This window comes from Coffea arabica, chromosome 1c, assembly GCF_036785885.1.
Source record: "Coffea arabica cultivar ET-39 chromosome 1c, Coffea Arabica ET-39 HiFi, whole genome shotgun sequence".
Lineage (NCBI taxonomy): Eukaryota > Viridiplantae > Streptophyta > Magnoliopsida > Gentianales > Rubiaceae > Coffea > Coffea arabica.
This window is the reverse complement of record NC_092310.1, coordinates 57,256,903-57,277,184: the sequence shown is the minus strand read 5'-3', so window position 1 is coordinate 57,277,184 and position 20,282 is coordinate 57,256,903. Positions and strand designations below refer to the sequence as shown.

The 20,282-nt window shown below is 39.1% G+C and overlaps 3 protein-coding genes, 1 long non-coding RNA gene and 1 pseudogene across 5 annotated transcripts; 4 read left to right on the top strand and 1 right to left on the bottom strand.

Moving 5' to 3' along the window:
- Positions 1–3,696: 3,696 nt before the first annotated feature.
- LOC113713971 (cyclin-dependent kinase inhibitor 3) lies at positions 3,697–6,531 on the top strand. Its single transcript, XM_027237772.2, has 3 exons — positions 3,697–4,442; positions 5,852–6,043; positions 6,149–6,531. The coding sequence occupies exons 1-3, from the start codon at positions 3,982–3,984 to the stop codon at positions 6,216–6,218; spliced, it is 723 nt and encodes a 240-aa protein (XP_027093573.1). The 5' UTR covers positions 3,697–3,981; the 3' UTR covers positions 6,219–6,531.
- A 646-nt stretch (positions 6,532–7,177) lies between these two features.
- LOC140004215 (cyclin-dependent kinase inhibitor 3-like) lies at positions 7,178–10,460 on the top strand. Of its 2 annotated transcripts, none has more exons than XM_072081459.1 (3): positions 7,178–7,981; positions 9,716–9,910; positions 10,126–10,460. In XM_072081459.1, exons 1-3 carry the CDS (start codon positions 7,488–7,490, stop codon positions 10,193–10,195), a joined length of 759 nt encoding a protein of 252 aa, XP_071937560.1. In that variant the 5' UTR covers positions 7,178–7,487; the 3' UTR covers positions 10,196–10,460. The 2 variants fall into 2 exon arrangements, with proteins under 2 accessions (XP_071937560.1, XP_071937558.1); XM_072081457.1 differs by having other exon boundaries at positions 9,713–9,910.
- On the top strand, positions 8,259–9,515 carry LOC140037315 (uncharacterized). Its single transcript, XR_011841241.1, has 2 exons — positions 8,259–8,539; positions 8,618–9,515. It is a non-coding gene; the product is annotated as an uncharacterized lncRNA (long non-coding RNA).
- Positions 10,461–12,890: 2,430 nt separating the features above from the next.
- Positions 12,891–16,022, bottom strand: LOC113713950 (uncharacterized). The gene is made up of 5 exons (XM_027237754.2): positions 15,705–16,022; positions 15,461–15,576; positions 14,966–15,063; positions 13,806–13,987; positions 12,891–13,150 (listed from the first exon to the last, which is right to left on the bottom strand). The coding sequence occupies exons 1-5, from the start codon at positions 15,898–15,900 to the stop codon at positions 13,131–13,133; spliced, it is 612 nt and encodes a 203-aa protein (XP_027093555.1). The 5' UTR covers positions 15,901–16,022; the 3' UTR covers positions 12,891–13,130.
- Positions 16,023–16,058: 36 nt separating this feature from the next.
- On the top strand, positions 16,059–17,328 carry LOC113696109 (protein RETICULATA-RELATED 3, chloroplastic-like; annotated as a pseudogene).
- The last annotated feature ends 2,954 nt before the right edge of the window (positions 17,329–20,282 follow it).

Genomic DNA, 20,282 nt, shown 5'->3' with positions numbered 1-20,282 from the left:
ATGACGAAATATGCAAACACACCAACAACATAGCAGTGTATATGTTGGACGCGTGAAGAGATTAGAGAAACGTGGAATGGAATGGAAATCATCAATTTTCACAAGGAAAAATAGTTACCCTCAATACTTGAGGAAAAAGTCCTCAAGTATGATTTCCATTAGTTCAAGAATTCCAACACCATCAATGAAAACCAAGGAAAAAAGTCTTCAATTGGACTCGAACATTAAGGTTGAAAATAGAGAGATACAGTCAGCCATGACATGATAGAGGTTTGGGTGAAAAGAAATAAATAATTAGTCAACCAATTCTCAGATGAAAGTCGGAATCTTTAAGCTTTTACTAGTGTGTGTATATATATATATATATATATATATGCGGGGATATACATACGCCTTGTAAATTTGACGCTGGTGTGTAGATTTCGCTTCGAAAGGGTACACCTCAAAGCTCAAATAGTCCACATTGATGATTGTGGGAAATCAATCAAAGTAAAGACCAACTAAAAGACTAATAAAGACACGCTACTGCCTTGAAAAAGTAGTTCAAGTAACTGGAGGAATGATTCCTGCACCAAGGGAAGGAAGGAATCCAATGAACAGATAGATGGAGCAAGCTGTTCAGTTCAGTTGCGGCTGCCCACGCCACGCGCTTGTTGCGTCTAGCTTGCTATTCACAAGGCTCGCTCGTTAGAGTTTTACTTCAATTTTGGGCCAATGTCATAATAATGGGATTTTGCCATCGCAAAACCTTTCAAATTGCATTATTACCCACGAAGTTAAGTTGTACACCTGTACTAGTCCTCAAGACTAGTTCAATTGCTCGGAAACATTTACCAGATAAATAGGAAACTTTTTTTTTTTGGCTCCATTCTTGAAAGAGGTGTCCAATTTATTAATGCATGTTCCATGCTATTACTAATTTTTAAAATTTGAAATAATCGATAAGGCATAAAAAATTGTAATTATGCTTTAGGCTCTGTTTGATAGCCTTATTTTTAGGCTTGTTTTTAATAGACCAAAAAAAAAATTTTACAACTATATCTACAAAAATTCTCTAAAGAACACTTTAAAATATCACAAAGGAGAGAGAAGGGATGGCAGTGAAAGGGGGGAGAAGGACAAAAGGGAGAGAGGAGGTGGAGAGGGAGAGAGAGAGAAAGAGAGAACGATGAAGGGTCGGCGGTGACAGCCGATGGTAGGGAGGAAGGGGAAGGTAAAAGAACTAGAATGGTGTGGTAAGGATGAAGAAGAGATGAAAGAAAAGAAAAAAACAACAAAATAAAAGAAATTTCTCCTAACTCTCAAATACTAAAAAGTCTTTTTCCAAATTTTATTAGTAAGTTTATACAAATTCCAAATTTAAAAGTAAGTTACACACAATTCAAACATAAACTGATTATTCGTAATTGTACAATTATCCAAAATATAATTATGCTCGAGTGAATCTATTTTTTAATTTAATCAGAGAATACAAATAAGACAATAATAATTTGGTTTGTTTGGATAGTGTATTATTTGAAATATTATTTGGAATAATTACTGTAGCACTTTTTGTGATGTGATGTATGTGAGATAAAAAGGTGATTGGGAATATAAAAAAGTAGGTTAGAAAATGTGTTTATGATACAAGCGAAATATTATTTGGGATAATTGGAATATCCAAACACTCTCAATTAATATTTCCCGTTCAGATCGTATTTTTTAAGAGTTATAGGGTGTTTTTTAAAACTAATTAAATAAGTGTCAAGGAAATTTTTTTAAAAGAAATTTCTTACAATCCAGAATTGGTACCTTTTTTTGTTGCCATTTTGTCTTTGTCAAACCGACAGAAACGTGGACAATTGCCCGTGCGTTTGACTTTTGTCTGACCACTTTTGTCAGGGACATTTTCACTGCTTGCGGAGTAATAAGCTGCTGCATTAATTTATCAAGTGAAGTAGGCTGCTGCATTGGATTCTCCTCATTGAGGTGATTGAGTTATCATCCCACAGTAAATCATTAAATCTAAGTATACTTATTTACAATTAATGAGAACTTGATTAAGATACAAGCATCTAGTGGAGGCCCCCACACGATTTGGCGCTGATTGAATTTGTGTTTGTGTTATTATTATTTTATTATATTAGATTAAAGCGCCAACCACCTTTCATCATACGATCTTATTTGGATTACGCGTCTATTTTCATTTTATTTACATATTCTGACTTGCTTATATCATTAATATATATTTTTAATTATTTTTTTTATTTTATATACATAACATCAAAAAAGTACTATAGTAGTATTTTTTCACAAAATTATCTCGAATAATTTACTATCCAAACACACTATTAAATTTTCTCTATTTTTATTAAGAGTCTCTGTAAATGAATAAAGCACAAATCTTTCACATATTCTTCGATCGTTACAATAATGTAAATCACAAATCCAATCAAAGTCCCAATTAGGCAATTACCAAGTTACCCTAGCTATAATTCGACTCTAAAAATTATTATTTTTTTTAAAATACAATCCTGCACGAAAATTTCCCCTCCATATGTAGAGGATCCTAGAGAGCATTCGAATTAATGAGAGATTATTCTCATAACTTTTGTATAGCATTAGAGGGATTTTCCAGTTCTGACAGCTTTTTAGTATATTTTTTCTTACAAACTATTGCCGCAGCAATTATTTTTGATTATAGAGTACTTATGCATTTGTCAGAATAACTGCACGATGCAATTCATAGTACAACTGCATTTTGTCAAAATTTTGATGAATGCGATTGGTTGTGAGACGCCATATTTACAGAGTGACAGAATATATTATCGTGTTTTTATATATCATTGCATTAATATTTATTTGTTATGTTATTATATACATTTTATTGTACTAGTGCGTAAGTTGTATGTTACAATAAAAACTACCAATTTTACAAAACCAGAGATTTTACATCTAAAAAAACATGGTTTGAAATATTGACATAGTATACTCAAGCTAGGAGGTAAAAGATTACAAACCAGATTTTGCTTCGTTATACTCAATCCAACACTTCTTTTTAATGGGTTCAGATTTAAAATATTCAGACATATTTGATGATAAAAAAATATTAGTATAGTTAAATAAATTAAATGGCACTTCCTAAGCAAAACTTGTTTTAAAAAAAAAAAAAAAATAAACTATTCACTTATTACTTATGTATCTGATTTAATACTTACCAATTTAGTCACTTAGCGAATTCAGATTAATTTCATATTTCAAATTTTAATTTTATTAAACTCATCCTTAGATTGAAGTCAAACCAATTTGGCAATAGGTGCCATGTTATTAGTATTTGTGATTTTGTGTACATCTATCACATAAACACAACAAATTTATACCGCTGAACGAGCCATTTGAGGTTTTTTTTAAAAAAAAAATTAAAATGAAATTGAACATTTACCCTTTCTGCACGATTATTTTCCCGAAGATGCAGTTGAATTGTCACATTACAAACCAAAACTTTGAGCAAAAGGATGAAATGGATTTTTTACTTTTTATTTCCTTCCCTTATTGGCTTTAGAAACAAACATCGAAGAAATTAGAGGAATTAATAAAATATATATATATATATATAGAAGTTAGCTATCACCGTCCATTTATTTCATTGTACCAAAAATAAAAAGAAAAAGAAAAGAAAACAAATAACGGGACGGGGCAGCGTGAACACCGTTCATTGTGTCCCATTGTACACAAACTACAAAGTCAGGGGTAGTAGGAGTAAACACCCCACCAGTTTGTCCCCCTTTCTGGTTTCCCTCTCTCTCTGGTCTCTGCCCTCTGGCCATCACTCTCCACCCCAGCCCCACCCGCACTGCAGCCCACCCCACCTCCCTCCTTTTCTTCCTCTTCCGAACATCTTCTGGGTTTTTTTCCCCTTTTTTTTTTTTTTTTTCGAAATTCTCGCATGAAATTTGAGTAATTTCGTATAAACAGGCTGCCAAAGAAAAAGGAGCAAGAAAGATGGGGAAGTATATGAGGAAGGCTAAAATCTCAGCGGACGTTGCGGTAATGGAATTCTCTCAGTCCACTCTTGGTGTCCGTACTCGTGCCAAAACCTTAGCCCTTCAACGCCTGCAATCCTCCCCCTCCTCCACCGCTACCGCTCCGACTCTGTCCGGCGTCTCCGACTCGTCTTGCTACCTTCAACTCCGGTCACGGCGGCTCGAAAAGCCCTCTCCTTTAAAGCCACAATTTCAACAAAAACCCCCTTCTAGAAAAGAGACTTGCCACCCAGAATCGCAAGCAAAACCAAACGCTAGGTCCAAGTTGAACGATTCTGTCAATTCTGGCTCAGTTACTCCGCCCAAGAAAGAAGAGCCCTGTCTTGAAAACCGAGTCGCCGAGCAAATAGCGCAGGAATTTGATTTGGGTGTTGAGGTCTCTTTTGGAGAAAATAATTTGGACTCTGAGCCCAGGGAAAGGTATTTTTTTGCCCTTTTTTAAAACAAAAAAAATTCGTTAGCTTTTTTTTTTTTTTTTTCCCTTTTCCTTTTCGTTTTGCATGTTGATATATGGCATGAATGTAGGTTTTGTTTTCCATTTTGTTGAATAATTAGTGGAAAAAGATTTTTTTGGGGTTTTTTCCCCCCAGGGGGGTGGTGAGGAAAAAAGGTGATGAATTGTTTTTGCTTGCGCCTTGCAGACATAGGGGTGGGACAAGGAAACGGGAATAGTGAAGAAAGGAGATGGTCCAGCATACATTTACTTTTTTATCATCTGTAATTTATTGGGCAAAAAAGGGGAAATTTATGGGCTTAAAGATTTGTCTGTTTTGCTCTATTAAAAGAGGCCTTTGAGCAGACTTTCGCTTTCACCTCGGATAAAAGGGCTTCTTTCGGTTTTCTTTTTTTGGCACTTGTTCTTTCATTTGCCTTTTCTTTTTGCAAAAGAAATAAAAGGGACAAAGAAAACGCAGAGAAAATTTTTTTGGGGGCCTATGTGTGTTTCTTTTTAACTTTCTGTTCTTCTTGTTGTATAGTGTCCCTATTTTGCATGCCCAAAACATAATGTGCTGGGGTGTTTGTTACCCTTGGAGGATATTTGGCAGCATTTATTTACAAAATTTCAACTTGAATCCATACAGTATTTTGGTTTTTGGGTGTGAAAGGAGAAACATAATTGAACATGATTCTAGAATCTTTGTTCTCTCTTAACAATTACTGCACCAGAAATTCAACTCCCAGACTACCAGCTTTGCTTTAGAGTAACAATTTAAGAGGAACAAGTCCATTCCTTTTTTCGTGCCCTCCTTCACGGATAGAGTATTATACCGTCCATTGATGTGGCTTCTGGATATTGGGGATTAGTTTTAGATGGTGGTTTTTACTTTTTAGATTGGCCAGTGGTCAATTGTTTCTAGCAAGGTGGTTTTCTGGTAAAATGATTACTACTTATCAACCAGTCAAAGATTCCGAAGGAAATAAAATAGAACATATGAAATACGGATATCAGTAGCAAGTGCAGGTAAAATGGTAATTTTGTGATTCGCTAATTGAAGTGATTGCAATCTCTCTGTAACCAAATTAAGGTTTTGTTTTGGTTAGAATAACTTGTGTATATACAGAACTTTCATTCACAATGATTATCAAGGGTTCTTGCAACAATTTGCTTTCATCTTTTAGTGGAAGAAGCTATAATAAAAAAGATTTATTTACACTAGTACCTCTGGCCTGTGGTTGCAGAATGTACTGGAATGCTTTTGGTATTAGTACAACGACTATAATGGCGTATAATGTTTTTCCTTCCTTTTTTTCTTCTTTGGTGTCTTTTGGTATTGTACCTTTGATGTCTGCGCCGGGTAGTCTTTAATTGATACAATTTGTTTTAGCAGGAGCACTAGGGAAAGTACACCGTGTAGCTTGATAAGGGATGTGGATGCTGCAACCCCTGGATCTTCTACAAGGCGGAGGACTGTAAATCAAATAAGTCGAAGTGCATTTCTTGAAAATATTCCTTCGGCGTCGGAGATGGAAGAATTTTTTACCCGAGCTGAGCAGCAACAGCAGCGTTGGTTCATTGAGAAGTATTATTCTGCGCTCTACTGCTATACAATTAGTTAGATGCGATCAGGTGTTTGTACGCTTTAATCGTCGCACACCACAGTTTTACTCATGTTGCCTCTTTGCAGGTATAATTTTGATGTCATCAACGATGTGCCTCTCCCTGGACGCTACGAATGGGTGAGAGTGAACCGCTAAGCAGGATGCCTGTCTTCGCTCGCAGTTTCTCAATAGATCCCATGATATAATGATCCATAGATATGAACAAGCTGATTTACTGCAGTTAGATCAACCGTAGTTTCAGATAAGATATAAAAGAGCAGCGTAGATGTATAATTTAGAGATGTGTAACATAAAGTAGCTAATGAATCATGACTGACAGTTGGGTAGCAGAATTGGCAGATGAATGTAACTACTGTTAGCTCCTGATGATAGTAGTAGTAGTAGTACTACTATTTCTTTCTTTCTTTCTTTCCTTCCGGAAGAGTTGCCTGTTTTGGTGTTGCTCCTATCCTTTTTCTGTGCGCTTGTCCACCCAAGTTGCAGCAATTGTATGAAAAATGGAAAAAAGATTCCACAGAATAAGTTGCTGTCTAGATTTTGTCTGCTGTCTCATCATCTTCACTGAAACTGGTTGGCATTTCTTCAGCTGGACCTCGACCATGCATTTTATATAATATAAAAAGTAGAGTAGTATACCATTACACTATATACATCACTTTTGGTCATACAAAAGCATCACCCCACCAATCATACGTTGAAGTTTGTTACCTGTTAGTAAATTAATTTTTTTATTTTTCTTTTTGAGGAATGAAAAAGCCCTATGCAAAAATTCAAAATCAGGTCCGTTTGGATTGTAAGTTATTTGGGATTATTTGAGATATTTTTACTGTAACACTTTTTGTGATGTGATGTACGTGAGATAAAAAGATATTGGGAAGGTAAAAAAGTGTATTGAAAATTGTAAAGATGATGTAAGCAAATAAAATTGGGAAAATATGAAGCAATCCAAACAAACATGCTAGCCTTTCTCTTTGGATTTTATTATTTTAATTTTTTTTTAGAAGAAAAGGTAGAAATGAAGACAAATTTTGGAGTTTTTAGCGGTAACGGGACCCGGGGAAGCTAGAGATAGAAGAGTGTTGGCTATTTTGTTCCTCCCAGTGAACGGCCAACCCTAAATTCTGCCTCAATCAAACATACCGGCTACCGGCTACCCCGACCTCCATTTTACAAATCAAACCCACTCTTTTGGATTTCCCTCCTCTCTCGCACTCGGGTCCCTCACTCGCTACTCACTCCTTTTGCTCCGTACCCTCCTCCCTTTTCCTCAAAAACAAAAATCCGCCTCCGCCTCTTCTTCTTCTTCTCGTCCCTTTCCTCTAGCAAGTTCAAGTTCCATTCCCGTATGCAACCTCAGTAGCTCCTCCTCCTTCTCCATACCAGAAGAAGGCAAAAAAAGAAGAAATGGGCAAGTATATGAGAAAAGCTAAAATCACAGCCGACGTGGCGGTCATGGAGGTCTCCCAGTCCACCCTTGGCGTCCGCACCCGTGCCAAAACCTTAGCTCTCCAACGCCTTCAATCCTCCTCCTCCGCCACTCCACCCTCACCCTCCTCTAACTTCCCTGACTCCTCCTGTTACCTTCAGCTCCGTTCTCGCCGACTCGAAAAACCCTCGCTTTTAAGGCCCCAACCCCACAGACAACTCATTTCTCCTCCAAAGGACGCTTCCCCAACACAATCCCAACCCCGACCTGGCTCTACCTCCAATTCCAGGCTCAGAGTCACCAATTCTGCCCATTCGGGCTCCCTCGGGTCGGACCCCGTTACCCGAACCAAAAACCTGCAAGAGGGTTGCTTCTTCGTAAGCACAGTAGCTGAGCAAGTAGGGCTGGACTTTGATTTGGGTGTAGAGGCTTCATTTGGAGAAAACAATTTGGATTTTGAACCCAGAGAAAGGTAGTAATGTTTTACGGCAATAACTCATTAGCCTTTTTCTTTTTTTAAATCTGGCGTGCTGATATCTCTTGCAAAATACAAAATTTTTCCCTTTTTTCTGTCTGACGAAGCAATAGTAACCCAAAATATTTGTATTTTTTTATGGCGAGGAAGAGAAGGGCTGGTGAAATTTTATTTTTCCCAGTGGGACAATGACAAGAGAACAGTAAACAGAGGGTTTTGTCTTACCAGGCAATTGCTTTTACTTTTGTACTTTATTGGGAAAAAAGGTTAAAAAAACAAAAAACAATAGTTGAGGTTCTAAGATTCGTCTTTTGAGACATTGAAAGAGACCTTGGGGGATACATTCGTTCTCTTTGAGGGATACAATCAAGGAATTTAAAGCAGTTCTGAGGAGGCATGAGCTTTCAATTCACGAAAAAAAGGGTTTCTTTTGGTTTTCCTTTTCTGTTTGCTTTTTCCATGTAGCGAAAACTATTCTTGTTACTCAATTATCTGGTATAATTTTCTTTACTACTTTTGTTCAGGGGAGGATGCTTACAAGCTCTGTTTTCATAGGTGAAGTGAAACTATCTTATGGTTGACCTATTTCTGGTTTGAAAATCTTCCCATTAATTAGTTTGCTGAATTTAACAGAGAACTTACAAATTTTTCCACCTTTCTGTTTGGAAGTTCTTCCTGTCATTAAGGTGAGAATCTCCAAAAACTTGTAGTTTTCTTAGCAATATCTGAAGACAGCCTCCAAAACCCGCAGTCTTCTTAGCAATATCTGAAGAGATATTCGGTAAATAGGAAAACATTCCTTTCTTTAGGTGCCTTCTTGTCACAATTTCTCATGGCATCTGCTAAGGTTGTATCTGCGCCATGGGGATTAGTTTTAATTGCTCATGTTTGCTTCTAGGGAGCTGATCTTCCGTCTTTTGAGAAATAAGCAGAAAAAGAAGTTGTTCTCGTGATTTTAAAAATACAGTTTGTGCAACTATACTATTGCCACTGTTTTATTAGTAGGATTAGTTCCCTGCATCTTTTCCTTCTCTGGGACTGCCATGTTAAGTGCTGTCCTCTTTGTCTTAGAACTCTGGGACGATTGAAATTAAAGATGCACAATTTCATATGGAGCAATTTTGTGGAGGATTTCTTTTCTCAATGTATGGAGATGGGAATATTTTGTGCTGCTGTTTGAACCATGAGTGCACCAAACCACTCTAATCAGAAGCATAAACGATGAAAGTAACCAACTAGGCTTATGCCTTGTGACTAGCAAGTACAAGTAAAAAATGATCTCTTTGTAGGTTATTGCAAGGATGTTTATGGGACCATGGTGCAAATTATGATGTTTTAGAAGCATAATTTTGGCCAATAAATTTGGAAGTTGAAGGAGTATTTGCTTCCATCTTTGGATGTAAGAACTTATCAAACAGATGGTTTACTCAGAATCGGCATGTATAAGATCACCTCTCGAATTAGTACTTTCTCTTAGCATTTGTCTTTCAGGATGTCCTTCTATTGCTTGCTTTGATCATTATGGGGAAAATTGCTTGTCAATCCTGTACTATCGTCAGTGTCAGGTGGTTATTGGATGAATCTTTATACATGTTTGGGTGTCCACCTGAATCAAGAATTTTCACTCATGCTATAAGTTTGTCTGGTTTGATAGATTCATTTTACATTTTATCATGATCGAGATTTGCTGTTAAGCAGTGGCATGTTGATCTATCTTACTCTTTTTAGCAGGAGCACCCGGGAAAGTACACCTTGTAGCTTGATAAGGGGTGTGGATGTGGCCACCCCTGGATCTTCGACAAGGCAGAAGACTGCAAATGCAGTGAATCGAAGAAGTGCTATTCTCGACAATGTCCCTTCAGCGTCTGAGATAGAGGAATTTTTTGCCAGTGCTGATCAGTGCCAGCGGCGACAGTTTATTGAGAAGTACGTTCTCGGTTTCTTTTATAACCTACCATACATCAGTGCGTCGAGAAGTATTTCTCTCAAATTCTTTCATTGTATATTATACGTCAATGCATCAACTGTCCAGTCGTGTGTGCGCATGCGCATGTCTGCATAAACAGGCACAAAATCACACGCACAGAGCATACACTCGAGCGTATACCGTCAGTTTACTTATGATCAAGCCGTACTTGCAGGTATAACTTTGATGTTGTGAATGATTTCCCCCTTCCGGGACGGTATGAATGGGTGAAAGTGAGCCGTTAAGCAGGATGCATGCCTGTTAGTTCTCTTTCTCTGGCAACTTCTTGATTGGTGACAAATTCAGAAGAACCTGATGGTACTCTATGTGAAGCATCTATAATTTTCAGAGGAAATAGAGCAGCTTAGATGTACAATTTAGTTAAGTGTAAGATAAAATAGCTAATGAATTATGACTAACCGTTGGTTAGTAAAATTGGCAGAAAATGTAACCGTTAGCCTTTCAAAGTTAGTTCACTTCAAAATGCAAAATTTTAGAGGGTTTGTTGTCTGGCTGGTTTTAAGTTATTTTCTTTATGTCTTAATGTTTAATAGCCTTGTGTTGATACCTTCTGAAGGATAAGGATAGGTCAGTCTCTGTGATCAACCTTTTTCCATTTAGTTTACACCCTGCATATTCTGAGCAGTTTATCCGATTAAACTGTAAACAGCATATGAAGCAACAAACACGTTTTGGTCATGGACATCCTTTCCATCTTTCATCATGTTTGCTTCAGCAGTCCCTCTAAATGAAGAGAAATACCCCGGGGGGTGGGGATGGAGAAGGTCCTGTGAAATATAGAAGGATGGTCTTACGGTAACATGTTATGTTAACTAGGCCATAATCAGACTTTGGTGTGCCCTGGGAAGCAAATGGTTTCATAACGTTTCATTTCTCTCACTTCTCCTGGGCCATTTGAACGTCTGCATGAACGTTGACATCTGCATGAAAGCAGCAGCGGCAATAAACGAAGAAGCTAAACTCAACCTTGATTCGTCGGGTGAAAGGGGTAGCGACCCTGCCAAAGCAAATGTATATCGTCCTACGAAAATACTATAGGGTGTAAGACGTGCTAGTATCCCCACTATTCCTTTGTCCCTCCAGCCATCTGCCGGTTGGGTGGGCCAGTGGCACGGCCAGAGTAGGGGTGGTGGGCCGGCATTGTGCGGTGTATGCTAAATGAATAGTGTCAAATTTGGGTCTGAAGCAGAGCCGTACGTGTACAGGGGAAGAGAGCAATGAAGGCTGGTGCTCCTTTAAATCAGTGAAGATGACAAGTTGCTTCTTTGGACTGGCATGATGAAAGATGCAAAGGGCGGATCTATGTACGCATGAATCGAGAAAAAAGGAAAAAATCACAGGGGCTTTCAGGCACTGACTTGTGTCAGAACTTTCAATGTCAGTGTGGAGCCATGGAGTAGTATGTGGATTCTTGAATTGTACTAATTGGTTTGTCTTTATACTTCTGCTGCTGCTGCTGCTGACTCCAGAGTCCTGAGGAGTCCTGAACTCGCGGTAATAAAGCTGCTGAGTAATCGGTTTGCATTGAATGAACGCGCAAGGTGGTTTGGGGGCCAAAAAGTTGTTGCCTCTTGTGGGATAACACCCAAAAGCTAATCCAAAACTTTTTCCCCCTGTTAGTGTTTGTGCATGATGCTGTACGTACACGTGACATTATTGTACTGCACTGCTCCCACGGAGTATTTTGGCATCACGCAGCGCAAGCAATGGAACGTGTGGTTTTAATGCCCAGGCCGTTCGGGTTTTACATGCTCCACCGTGAATCCCAAAAAAAAAAAAAATAAAAAAAAAATCCCAATTTTATGCTGCTCTGGGCAACCTTCATTTCATGTAATGCGTCCCTAACCTTTGTGATGTCGGGTTCTACGGAAGCTGATTTTCGAGAAGTTAATAGTTAACTGCTTCCCCAAAAATGGTTGGAGGGTTTTGCTTCCACCGCCAAGATGTCAGTTGGCACTACTGCTCAGCTATACAAAAGTCTTCTTCTAGTTAACTGGCTTGTTTCCGCTGGTTTGTACGTGAACTGCCGGCCGATTACACCTTCTTGGATAGAAATATAACTTGTACGGACTCCCTAAATCCCAAGTACCACATGATGCCTGATGGAGTACATATTTTCTGGACGAACGGATGAGCGAACGAGCGAATTAAAGTGGTAGCTAGAGTACATGTCAAATTTCTACATGGTGAGTCCAAACCAATTTTCTCCACAACACATGAGAATTGGTCTGCCCGGTAACTTGTCCGTTCATTGAATTGTGGATCATCTGAAACTTGGCGGTGCCCGGATAGAGAGGCAAGCAATGAATTGTTGGTCTGCGAGGAGACGTGAGCACTGCAGTCAATAAAAGCGCCCATTATACATACCGTACGAAGCCATCCAGTGGGAGTAAGTATTCTTCTTTCTTGTGTGTGGGAGTCAGTATTCTTCCGGCGCAACACCAGCCGTAATGATTTCAAGGAGACCCCATTCTTGACTTTGGTTGGACGCTCATACGACTAGGGTTACAGTCACGTCTCTTTGTCCCCAACTCCTAAAGAGCAATTCAGGGTTACGACTTGCTGCCATTATTCGAGTTACTCCCAAGTCCCGGCCATTCATTGATGCTAAACAACACAGTACGCACCTGAGCTCCGTGCACTGAGACCAAACAAACCAACTGGCCAAAATCAAGCCAACCGTAATTGAAAGGCCTCTCAGAAATAAAAGCACAAGGCTCGCCAGTCTACCCATGTGATATATGACCGCTGACTGCTCATTCAGGGCTTTCCATGTCAGTCAAAATAATGAGGGGAAGGAAAACGGACAAAGACCCGGGGGGGGGGGGGATCCAGATCTCGACGGTCATGCCCTCTTTCTTTTGCTTTTGCGGTTCCATTCGTTATTTGGATTCTTGTGAAACAATTTTTCATGAAAGGTAAAGGTAAATATCAATGGCCACAAAATTAAAGCTGCAGTGATTACAACTGTAATAGTAATAGCGAGGGAAAGTACACTTTTAGGAAGCTCTCCCATCTTCTGCCGATGACCCTAATCTATCAAACTGAAGATTTGTTCCATTTTTAGATACAAAACAAGGAAAAGGAGGTGGATTGGCAGCATCATCTACAGAACTTGTCATCAGTAAAAAGCTAACACGGCTCCAGCAGGAGTAATGGTCAGTTGTTGAAAACCTTGTCTGCAAATTAAAGCATCTAACAAATGTTAAAGAGTCTTGACCATGGAGTTGTAACAGAAAGTTCTGTAGTAAAATATGTTTTTGATAGTTCCTTGTTGTAACATAGGGCATTAGTCACATAATGTCTCCGAGAGACACAGGAGACCTTCTGGATGCCTTACCCATCCAGATATACTATTGATGCATTGCATCCTCCCTGTGTGGTTCAGTATTCTGTTACATACACATCTTACAGCAAACCATTCAAGCAGGACAGAAAAAATAAAAAACAGAGGGCATGCCGGAATTTATACCCAAGAAAGATTTCCTTTCAGCTTCAGTCCCAATTAATTACAATTTGCTAGAAACTGAGACTGGTCCCCGTTAGTATGTTCATTGTTTTATACAAAACTCATCAGTGATGTCATACCTTATACACAAGCTTAAGTTCGATTATGCCATTTGATTCAATATTCATCACAGTGAAGACCTTAACCTTGTCATCTCTTTTGTCAGAAAGTACATAAATCGCAAAACGGGAGTGAATCAAATGATGCCCAACCAATCACACAAGTATCAAAAGATGGAGCAGACAGCCACATCCCCAATCCCAGTGGGGTAGGAGAAAAGAACAGTTTGTGCCACACCGAAACTTCAATAAGACATAAAGTATTACCTGTTTCAGAGTTGCTACTTTCTGTTAGGTAAGAATCACTTTTCAAAGAAGCACCAGACCCCAGAGGTAACGGTGGCTTTGCCTCGGACATTTCGACTTCATACGAACTAAACTTCACTTCAGCTTCATTCTCCAATCTCATTTGCTCAAGTTTTGCTAGTCGTATAGCGTGCAGTTCATACCTGATAATTAACATGATAAAACTTACAACATTTTTTCTCAAAAGAGAGGAAAAGGGGAAAGTATCGGCGTCACAGTGAGAAATATGAGTGGCGAGGGGTCGAGTATTTTAACCTCAAATGGCTACTTTCTTCTGGTGGGGTTATTTTTTTCCCCAGGGGTGGGCGAGGGGAAGGAAAGCAAAGAAAAAGATCATACACATAGATTTTGACGAAAACAGATAGGGGAGGTCTAGCTCCTACAGTCATATATAAATGGAAACAGAAGGGCAAAACAACAGTAAAGAATACGGGCTACACAACTACAGAAAGTGATTAATGCAGTAAAAGTTTGAGCAGCGTTAGGTCTAATCACTCTAAAACTAAATATGATCCTATACAAACAGAACTCAGCTATGATGAAGTTAAAATGGATAATGAGGGTGGCAATTTTCAAATTAAGCAGCCTTCTTGATCAAATTGACCTCTTGCTTATATGGATTGTCCAAGAATCTTGGTGTCTTAAACTAGTTATTTTTCTAGCTTGAATTTATACCAAGACTGTTCAGGCAGATCCTAAGAAGCACAGCAAGCAAACTGTTCACTAGGTCTATCAGTCCACCTGCAAAATTCCGCCAATGATCTAGAGACTGGTATGGGTATTTGACATGAAAAGTAGATTACTGCTGAGACAGGACCAAGAAAAGCCATTTGCAGAATGAATTTTTAGAACCCAAGAGAAGATCCAATGATGCTGAAGCAAGAAAATAAAAATAAAAAAAGAAAGAAAAAGATAATTGAGAAATAAATTCCTTGTTTCTTAAAAAGCTGAGGTCGGATTCACATGCTTATTAGATAATGGGGCATAAAGGTGTTTCAAATATGAGCTGTTCATTCTAGCTCCCTTTTAGGCAGCCAGATGGGTACTTTGGATTGAAACGCAGGAGCATCGCATAAAAAACAAAGCTTGCAAAGTATCTTCTCTGAATGTAGAGAACTTACTCAGCAACGTAACTCCAAACTAGCTTAAAGTAGATTCTCCAAAATTCTTGCTCCTTCAAGATACCGGGGCATAACCTAAACCTGAGCTGTGACAGTTCCTGGAGGAGTGGACGAAGAATGACACTGTTGAGAAGCAGGGATAAGTGCAGATGATAATTGTTAGTACTGGTAAAATCTAATCGGAGAACTAGTGGGAGTTTAATATAAGCTAGAACAAGATCATAAATTTAAGTTAATTAACACCAGAGTTCGGAAGAAGGCATGAAAAATTAAAGTTAGTACTGCTACACTGCTACCTACTAAAGAGAGCTTTTTTTTCGTCAGCCAAGCTGTTTATTACACGTAAAATTTCTACGAAGTTTGTTCCCAGCAGAATAGTAAAATATCCTGTTTATTTGGTTTAAGCACAAAAAGAGAAAAGAAAAGAAAACTTCTTGAAAAAGCTCATCCCGAACAAAAGTAGAAGCAGAGAGGGAGTGGGAGTAGAGCAAAGACCTTGACATTGGAAAGGATAAGCACAGCATGTCGTTCTTGCCAATCTGAAAGATCATCCCTGACATTTCCAGAGCCCCCACCATCGCCCGCCGCCCGGATTAGTCCCTCTTCAACATCTGCCAAAAGCCCCGCGCCCGCCCAACCCACCCAACAATTTTAACTTCGGATTTCACCCTCATATACACTACCATCTATTCAATAGAGTGCCAATCAATAAAATTTAGAGTACGACGGAGATAGATACCTGGGAGAGAGAAGTTCTTGAAAGTATCAATAGAGAATGATTTGACGAATTCGATTAATTGGTCGGTGATGCCGTAGAATCGTTCCTCGGTTTTTTGAGCACTATTTTTGTTGTTATCAGCGGTGGAGGTCGAAGTTGGCAGCGAAGACTTTTGCCTTCTCGATAGACTGCGCTTCAACCACGAGTATACTTCCATGGTTACCGGTGACCAAGGGCTGTAGTGTATTCTCCTCCCTGATCACCCCGCCACCGTCTCCTCCCAATAATTGGCTGCTGCCGCTGCACAATTCGATTACTTTAGTTACTGGGCTGGCAAAGGTGATTGGGTTATATGAAGAAGCCCACTTTCTCTCCATGAGCTGGGTTTTTGTGACGGCTAAATCAGAATTGCACACAGGTCATTTGAGCCTGAGAGGCCCATTAGAACCGCCAGCTTGTGTGGGACCTAGGTCCAATTCCAATTTTGTAAGAAGGGAAATTTGTCAAATTGGTCCCTAACATTTACTAAAAACACTTTTTTAGTCCCTAACATATAAAATCAGTCAAAATTATCCCTCACATTTAAATTGTGATCCAATTTGGTCATAATGCTTATTTTTATTCATTTCTCCGGTTAAAAATAGCACGTCTCTCTCACGTGATCATATTTTTAGGGGCAAAATCGAAAAACACATTTCATTACCAGTTGAAAGTAAAAGGATAGAGGACCACCACTTCTTTTCACATTTCCCCCTCAAATTACAGTTTCAAAAAACCCTAAATTGTATCCCTTAATTAACAAGCATAACTTGAAAATGTTAGTGATGATGATGACGATGACAAAGCTGTAGAGTGTGACGGCCTGCGTGCTTGGGGACATGGCATCTTGTCCTAATTTCAGCCTTAATGAACTGGATTTCGTTTTCTCCACCCTCGTCGTCAGCTACATTCTCAATTTCCCACTCAAGTATCTCTTGGCACCCACCGCGGGGGTTAGGGGCGCTCTTTCTTCTGGCTGCTTCCCCTACATCTTCGCCGCATGTCCTCCCACATGTTCGAGCCTGAGGCTTACGGCGTGTTCAGTTAGATGGGGACTTTTATGTACAAAGGCACCATCTTTGCAGCTTTGGGCTTCGCGGTCGGACTCGTGGGAATTGCCATCTCCAATGCCCTGATCATGATGAGGAAGAAGATGGATCCCAATTTCCAGACCCCCAACAAGCCTCCTCTGACGCCTTTGAATGCTCTCACCTGGGCCGTCCACATGGGTGTCAGCAGCAACTTCAGACACCAAGCCCTCAACGACATCGAGTTTCTGCTTGCCAAGGGCTTTCCTTCTTTTCTCTTCAAAAGCTCCCTCATCGTTTTGAGGTGATTAAACAATGTCCTTTGGGGGATGTATTTTGTTGTACTGACCAAGTTAATAGGATCACATATTGCTGCTGCTCCTCCTCCTCCGTCTTCCGCTGCTACTGAGTTGGAACAACAACAACAACAACTAGTCAAGGAGGAGGAGGTGGGTGTTCGGGAAGGTGGTGTTGCAGCCGGAGATGCTTTGCCTGCTGACAAAGTCAAGTGGTCCCCTATTCTTTTACTTTCAACCGGTAGTGAAATATGTTTTCCGGTTCCGCCCCTAAAAATATGATCACGTGAGAGAGACGTGCTATTTTCAGCTGGAGAAATGAGCAAAAGCGAGCATTAGGACCAAATTGGATCACAATTTAAATGTGAGGAATAATTTTGGCTGATTTTATATGTTAGGGACTAAAAAAGTGTTTTTGATAAATGTTAGGGACCAATTTGACAAATTTTCCTTGTAAGAAATATGAGAGAGAATGATAGAATAGGCCTAATATTTTCTGGTGTTTTTGGAGTACAAGAAGTATACCTAAAAACAAGAAATGAATCAACAGATAAAACAAACGGCAATCAATTAATACCAGGAAGAATTATGATTACTAATTAGAGTAAATCTTATATATACTGACAGTGTATACACTATCACCGTTTGATTCATGACATGTGTGCAAAAGTTGAATTTTAAATTCAAATTTTATATAATTATCATTAATTCAACGCTAATAGTGTATATACTGTTAGTTAGTGTAGGAAAGATTAATCTTACTAATTATTTGACTCTTTGTAGCTAATAACTTTGCTAGTAAAAACTTGTCTCAAAAGGGCAAAAAAAAAAAAAAACAAAAAAAAGGAATGCCTAACATATCAGAGTGCTGAATTGGTACAAGAAAATAATGATGCTGGCTCCACAAACAATGCAATCATGTCTAGTGACAAAGTCATGAATAGAAAGAGAAAAGGAGAGAGTTTCGAGTGAAAAAGAAAAAAGGGTCGCAAGCAAACTCAAAGCCCCTCAAACACGGGTAATTAGTGTAGTAATCACTGCCACTAGTCCAACATTTCATAGGATACCTTCCCATTCCTAGTCTCCAAATCACTCGTCCGCGGCGCGTGCCAATATTGATCATCGATTGTATTCTCATAATTGGTGTAGAATGCAAGATGTCGACTATGTATGCTTGCCTAGCTTGTACTAGCATTGAGCAGTTGGAATATTGTTTTCAGCCATTTACATAAAACGTTACTTGCTAGGTAGTCTGCATCATCCAACATCATATCAATGTCCATAATATATATATATATATCCTGCTCCACTGATTAACATAGTACTGCTGGAAAGAAAATTTGGTATTCTCTCCTGAGAGTCAGTTACTAATTTGATGCTAGTTTGTGTGTAGTTGCAAACAAGATCATCAGAAATCACTTCTGGGCACATTCTGATTGATAACATGTTTTTTGTTTAAGTAGATTCTAGCTAGCCAAATTCTCAGAGTTCAAAATGCCATTGATCGTTCCAGTTCCTCTCCTAAAGTAAACAGTTGAAAAATAGCCTTTCGACCTCTTTTACATTCTTCGGGAGACCCCCCCGGGCAAAATGGTTGATGTGCAAGCAAAAGTTTTGAGTATGTGCACTTGAAAGAAAAGGTTTTTGCACTTGATTATTATCAGGATAAGAGTGAAGGTAATTAGTAGTGTTAACTAGGAAATTAAACAGTTGGAATATAGGTATGGCATGCCTTCATGGGGTATGTATTGGTCGTACTTCCAATGCACTGGTGCCAGTGAATAATACACTGTCCACATATAGATTTCCAACTCCCAATGCATCTTGGTTGACATACATGTATTGGAAAAATTCATGTTCCAGAGTTCCTAGGTGAAAAGCACCAGTGCCAGTGAAACCAAAAAGGCGGTACATGCCTACATGCCCTTTGAATAATATAATACACCGTTCCCTTCCATTCCTGCTTGTTGAAACTAAAGTGGATCTTTCCATGCGCAAATCATTGACTGGCCTACACCCCATATAATTTGGCCAATGGTCAAGACGTGCATTTTGGATCATCTCTCATTCAATTATTGCGACGGTTCTAATGTCAATAACTATTGAAAGGCAAAATCATGAACCACGTCAAGAAAATGCATATAAGTAACATTCATCAGCTAAAAATGACAACTCCGGAGCTCATATTTGATGAAAACCTAACAATCAAACCATTCTCGAGAGGCTTTTTAAGAACGGAAGATTATATTATTTGAAAAGCAAAATGGAGTTCAGTTAATAAAAACGTTTCATTTTCATCTGTAATCGAGAGGTCACGTGTTCGAATCATCAAGAGACAGTGAAAAATCATCATTGATCATCATCGTGCTCAGCTAGAAGGAGTGATGGAATACTTACAATTTACAACAAACGTAAACCTAGCTCGTCCAAGAACAAAGATAATTTGAAGAGAAATAAAGGAATGAATGAAGGGATTGTTTGGCGATGTGTGAATTTAGAGAAGGGTCCTAGCCTATGCTCCAAAATTTCTGCATCGCAGCGTGCATGTAGGCAAACAAAGTGACTGCCCTTGAAATAGAGGGACTGGAACTTTGAGAGAGCAAGCATGCATGAAATCTTTTTGTTCTCACTCGCAAGAACGGAGCAGTGGCGGTGGCGGTAGCCAAACAAAATCATTATCATACCAATAGTTATCTCGCACTAACATCAAAACCCCCACCCTCATAATTACCAGATTGGAACACATGGACCCCATTAAGACTGTGATCCAACCCTGACCCGCCATGGGTGGTGGGTGGATGGATGGATAATCATGTGCCCTTACTATGTATGACTCTTAAAACTGCTCAGCCCAAAATCAAATTGACCACCGTCACTGCCCTTTCCGTCCATGCTTTGTTCCTTTTCAAATTTTCCGTCTTTTTATTCCTGCATCATGAAAAGTGAATGGAATTTACGAAGGCCACCGGAAAAGCATCATGTCACCATCTACACTTCATTCCTTTTTTTTTTTGTCAAAACCATCTACACTTCTTCATTCGTCTGATGGAGATCGGATTGATAGCATTCCCATCCCAGCTGAAACTTGTCGTATCAAAGTTTCATGTCTTGTAGTAAAAAGTTCCCTACTTTCATTAAACAGTCTGCTAATGCGTGCTTTTTCTTCCTTTTTTCTGGACATTTTACAAGCACTGCCATCTAAGTCTATACCTGTAGCAGCTTGGTTTGCTTTCTAA

Coding starts and splice junctions, on each gene's coding strand:
- LOC113713971 (XM_027237772.2), top strand. CDS start 3,982: ATGGGGAAGTATATGAGGAAGGCTAAAATCTCAGCGGACGTTGCGGTA. Junction 4,443..5,851: donor GACTCTGAGCCCAGGGAAAG/GTATTTTTTTGC, acceptor TTGTTTTAGCAG/GAGCACTAGGGAAAGTACAC. Junction 6,044..6,148: donor CAGCGTTGGTTCATTGAGAA/GTATTATTCTGC, acceptor GCCTCTTTGCAG/GTATAATTTTGATGTCATCA.
- LOC140004215 (XM_072081457.1), top strand. CDS start 7,488: ATGGGCAAGTATATGAGAAAAGCTAAAATCACAGCCGACGTGGCGGTC. Junction 7,982..9,712: donor GATTTTGAACCCAGAGAAAG/GTAGTAATGTTT, acceptor TACTCTTTTTAG/CAGGAGCACCCGGGAAAGTA. Junction 9,911..10,125: donor CGGCGACAGTTTATTGAGAA/GTACGTTCTCGG, acceptor CCGTACTTGCAG/GTATAACTTTGATGTTGTGA.
- LOC113713950 (XM_027237754.2), bottom strand. CDS start 15,900: ATGGAAGTATACTCGTGGTTGAAGCGCAGTCTATCGAGAAGGCAAAAG. Junction 15,577..15,704: donor CAAGAACTTCTCTCTCCCAG/GTATCTATCTCC, acceptor GGCTTTTGGCAG/ATGTTGAAGAGGGACTAATC. Junction 13,988..14,965: donor GTTTGGAGTTACGTTGCTGA/GTAAGTTCTCTA, acceptor GTTAATTATCAG/GTATGAACTGCACGCTATAC.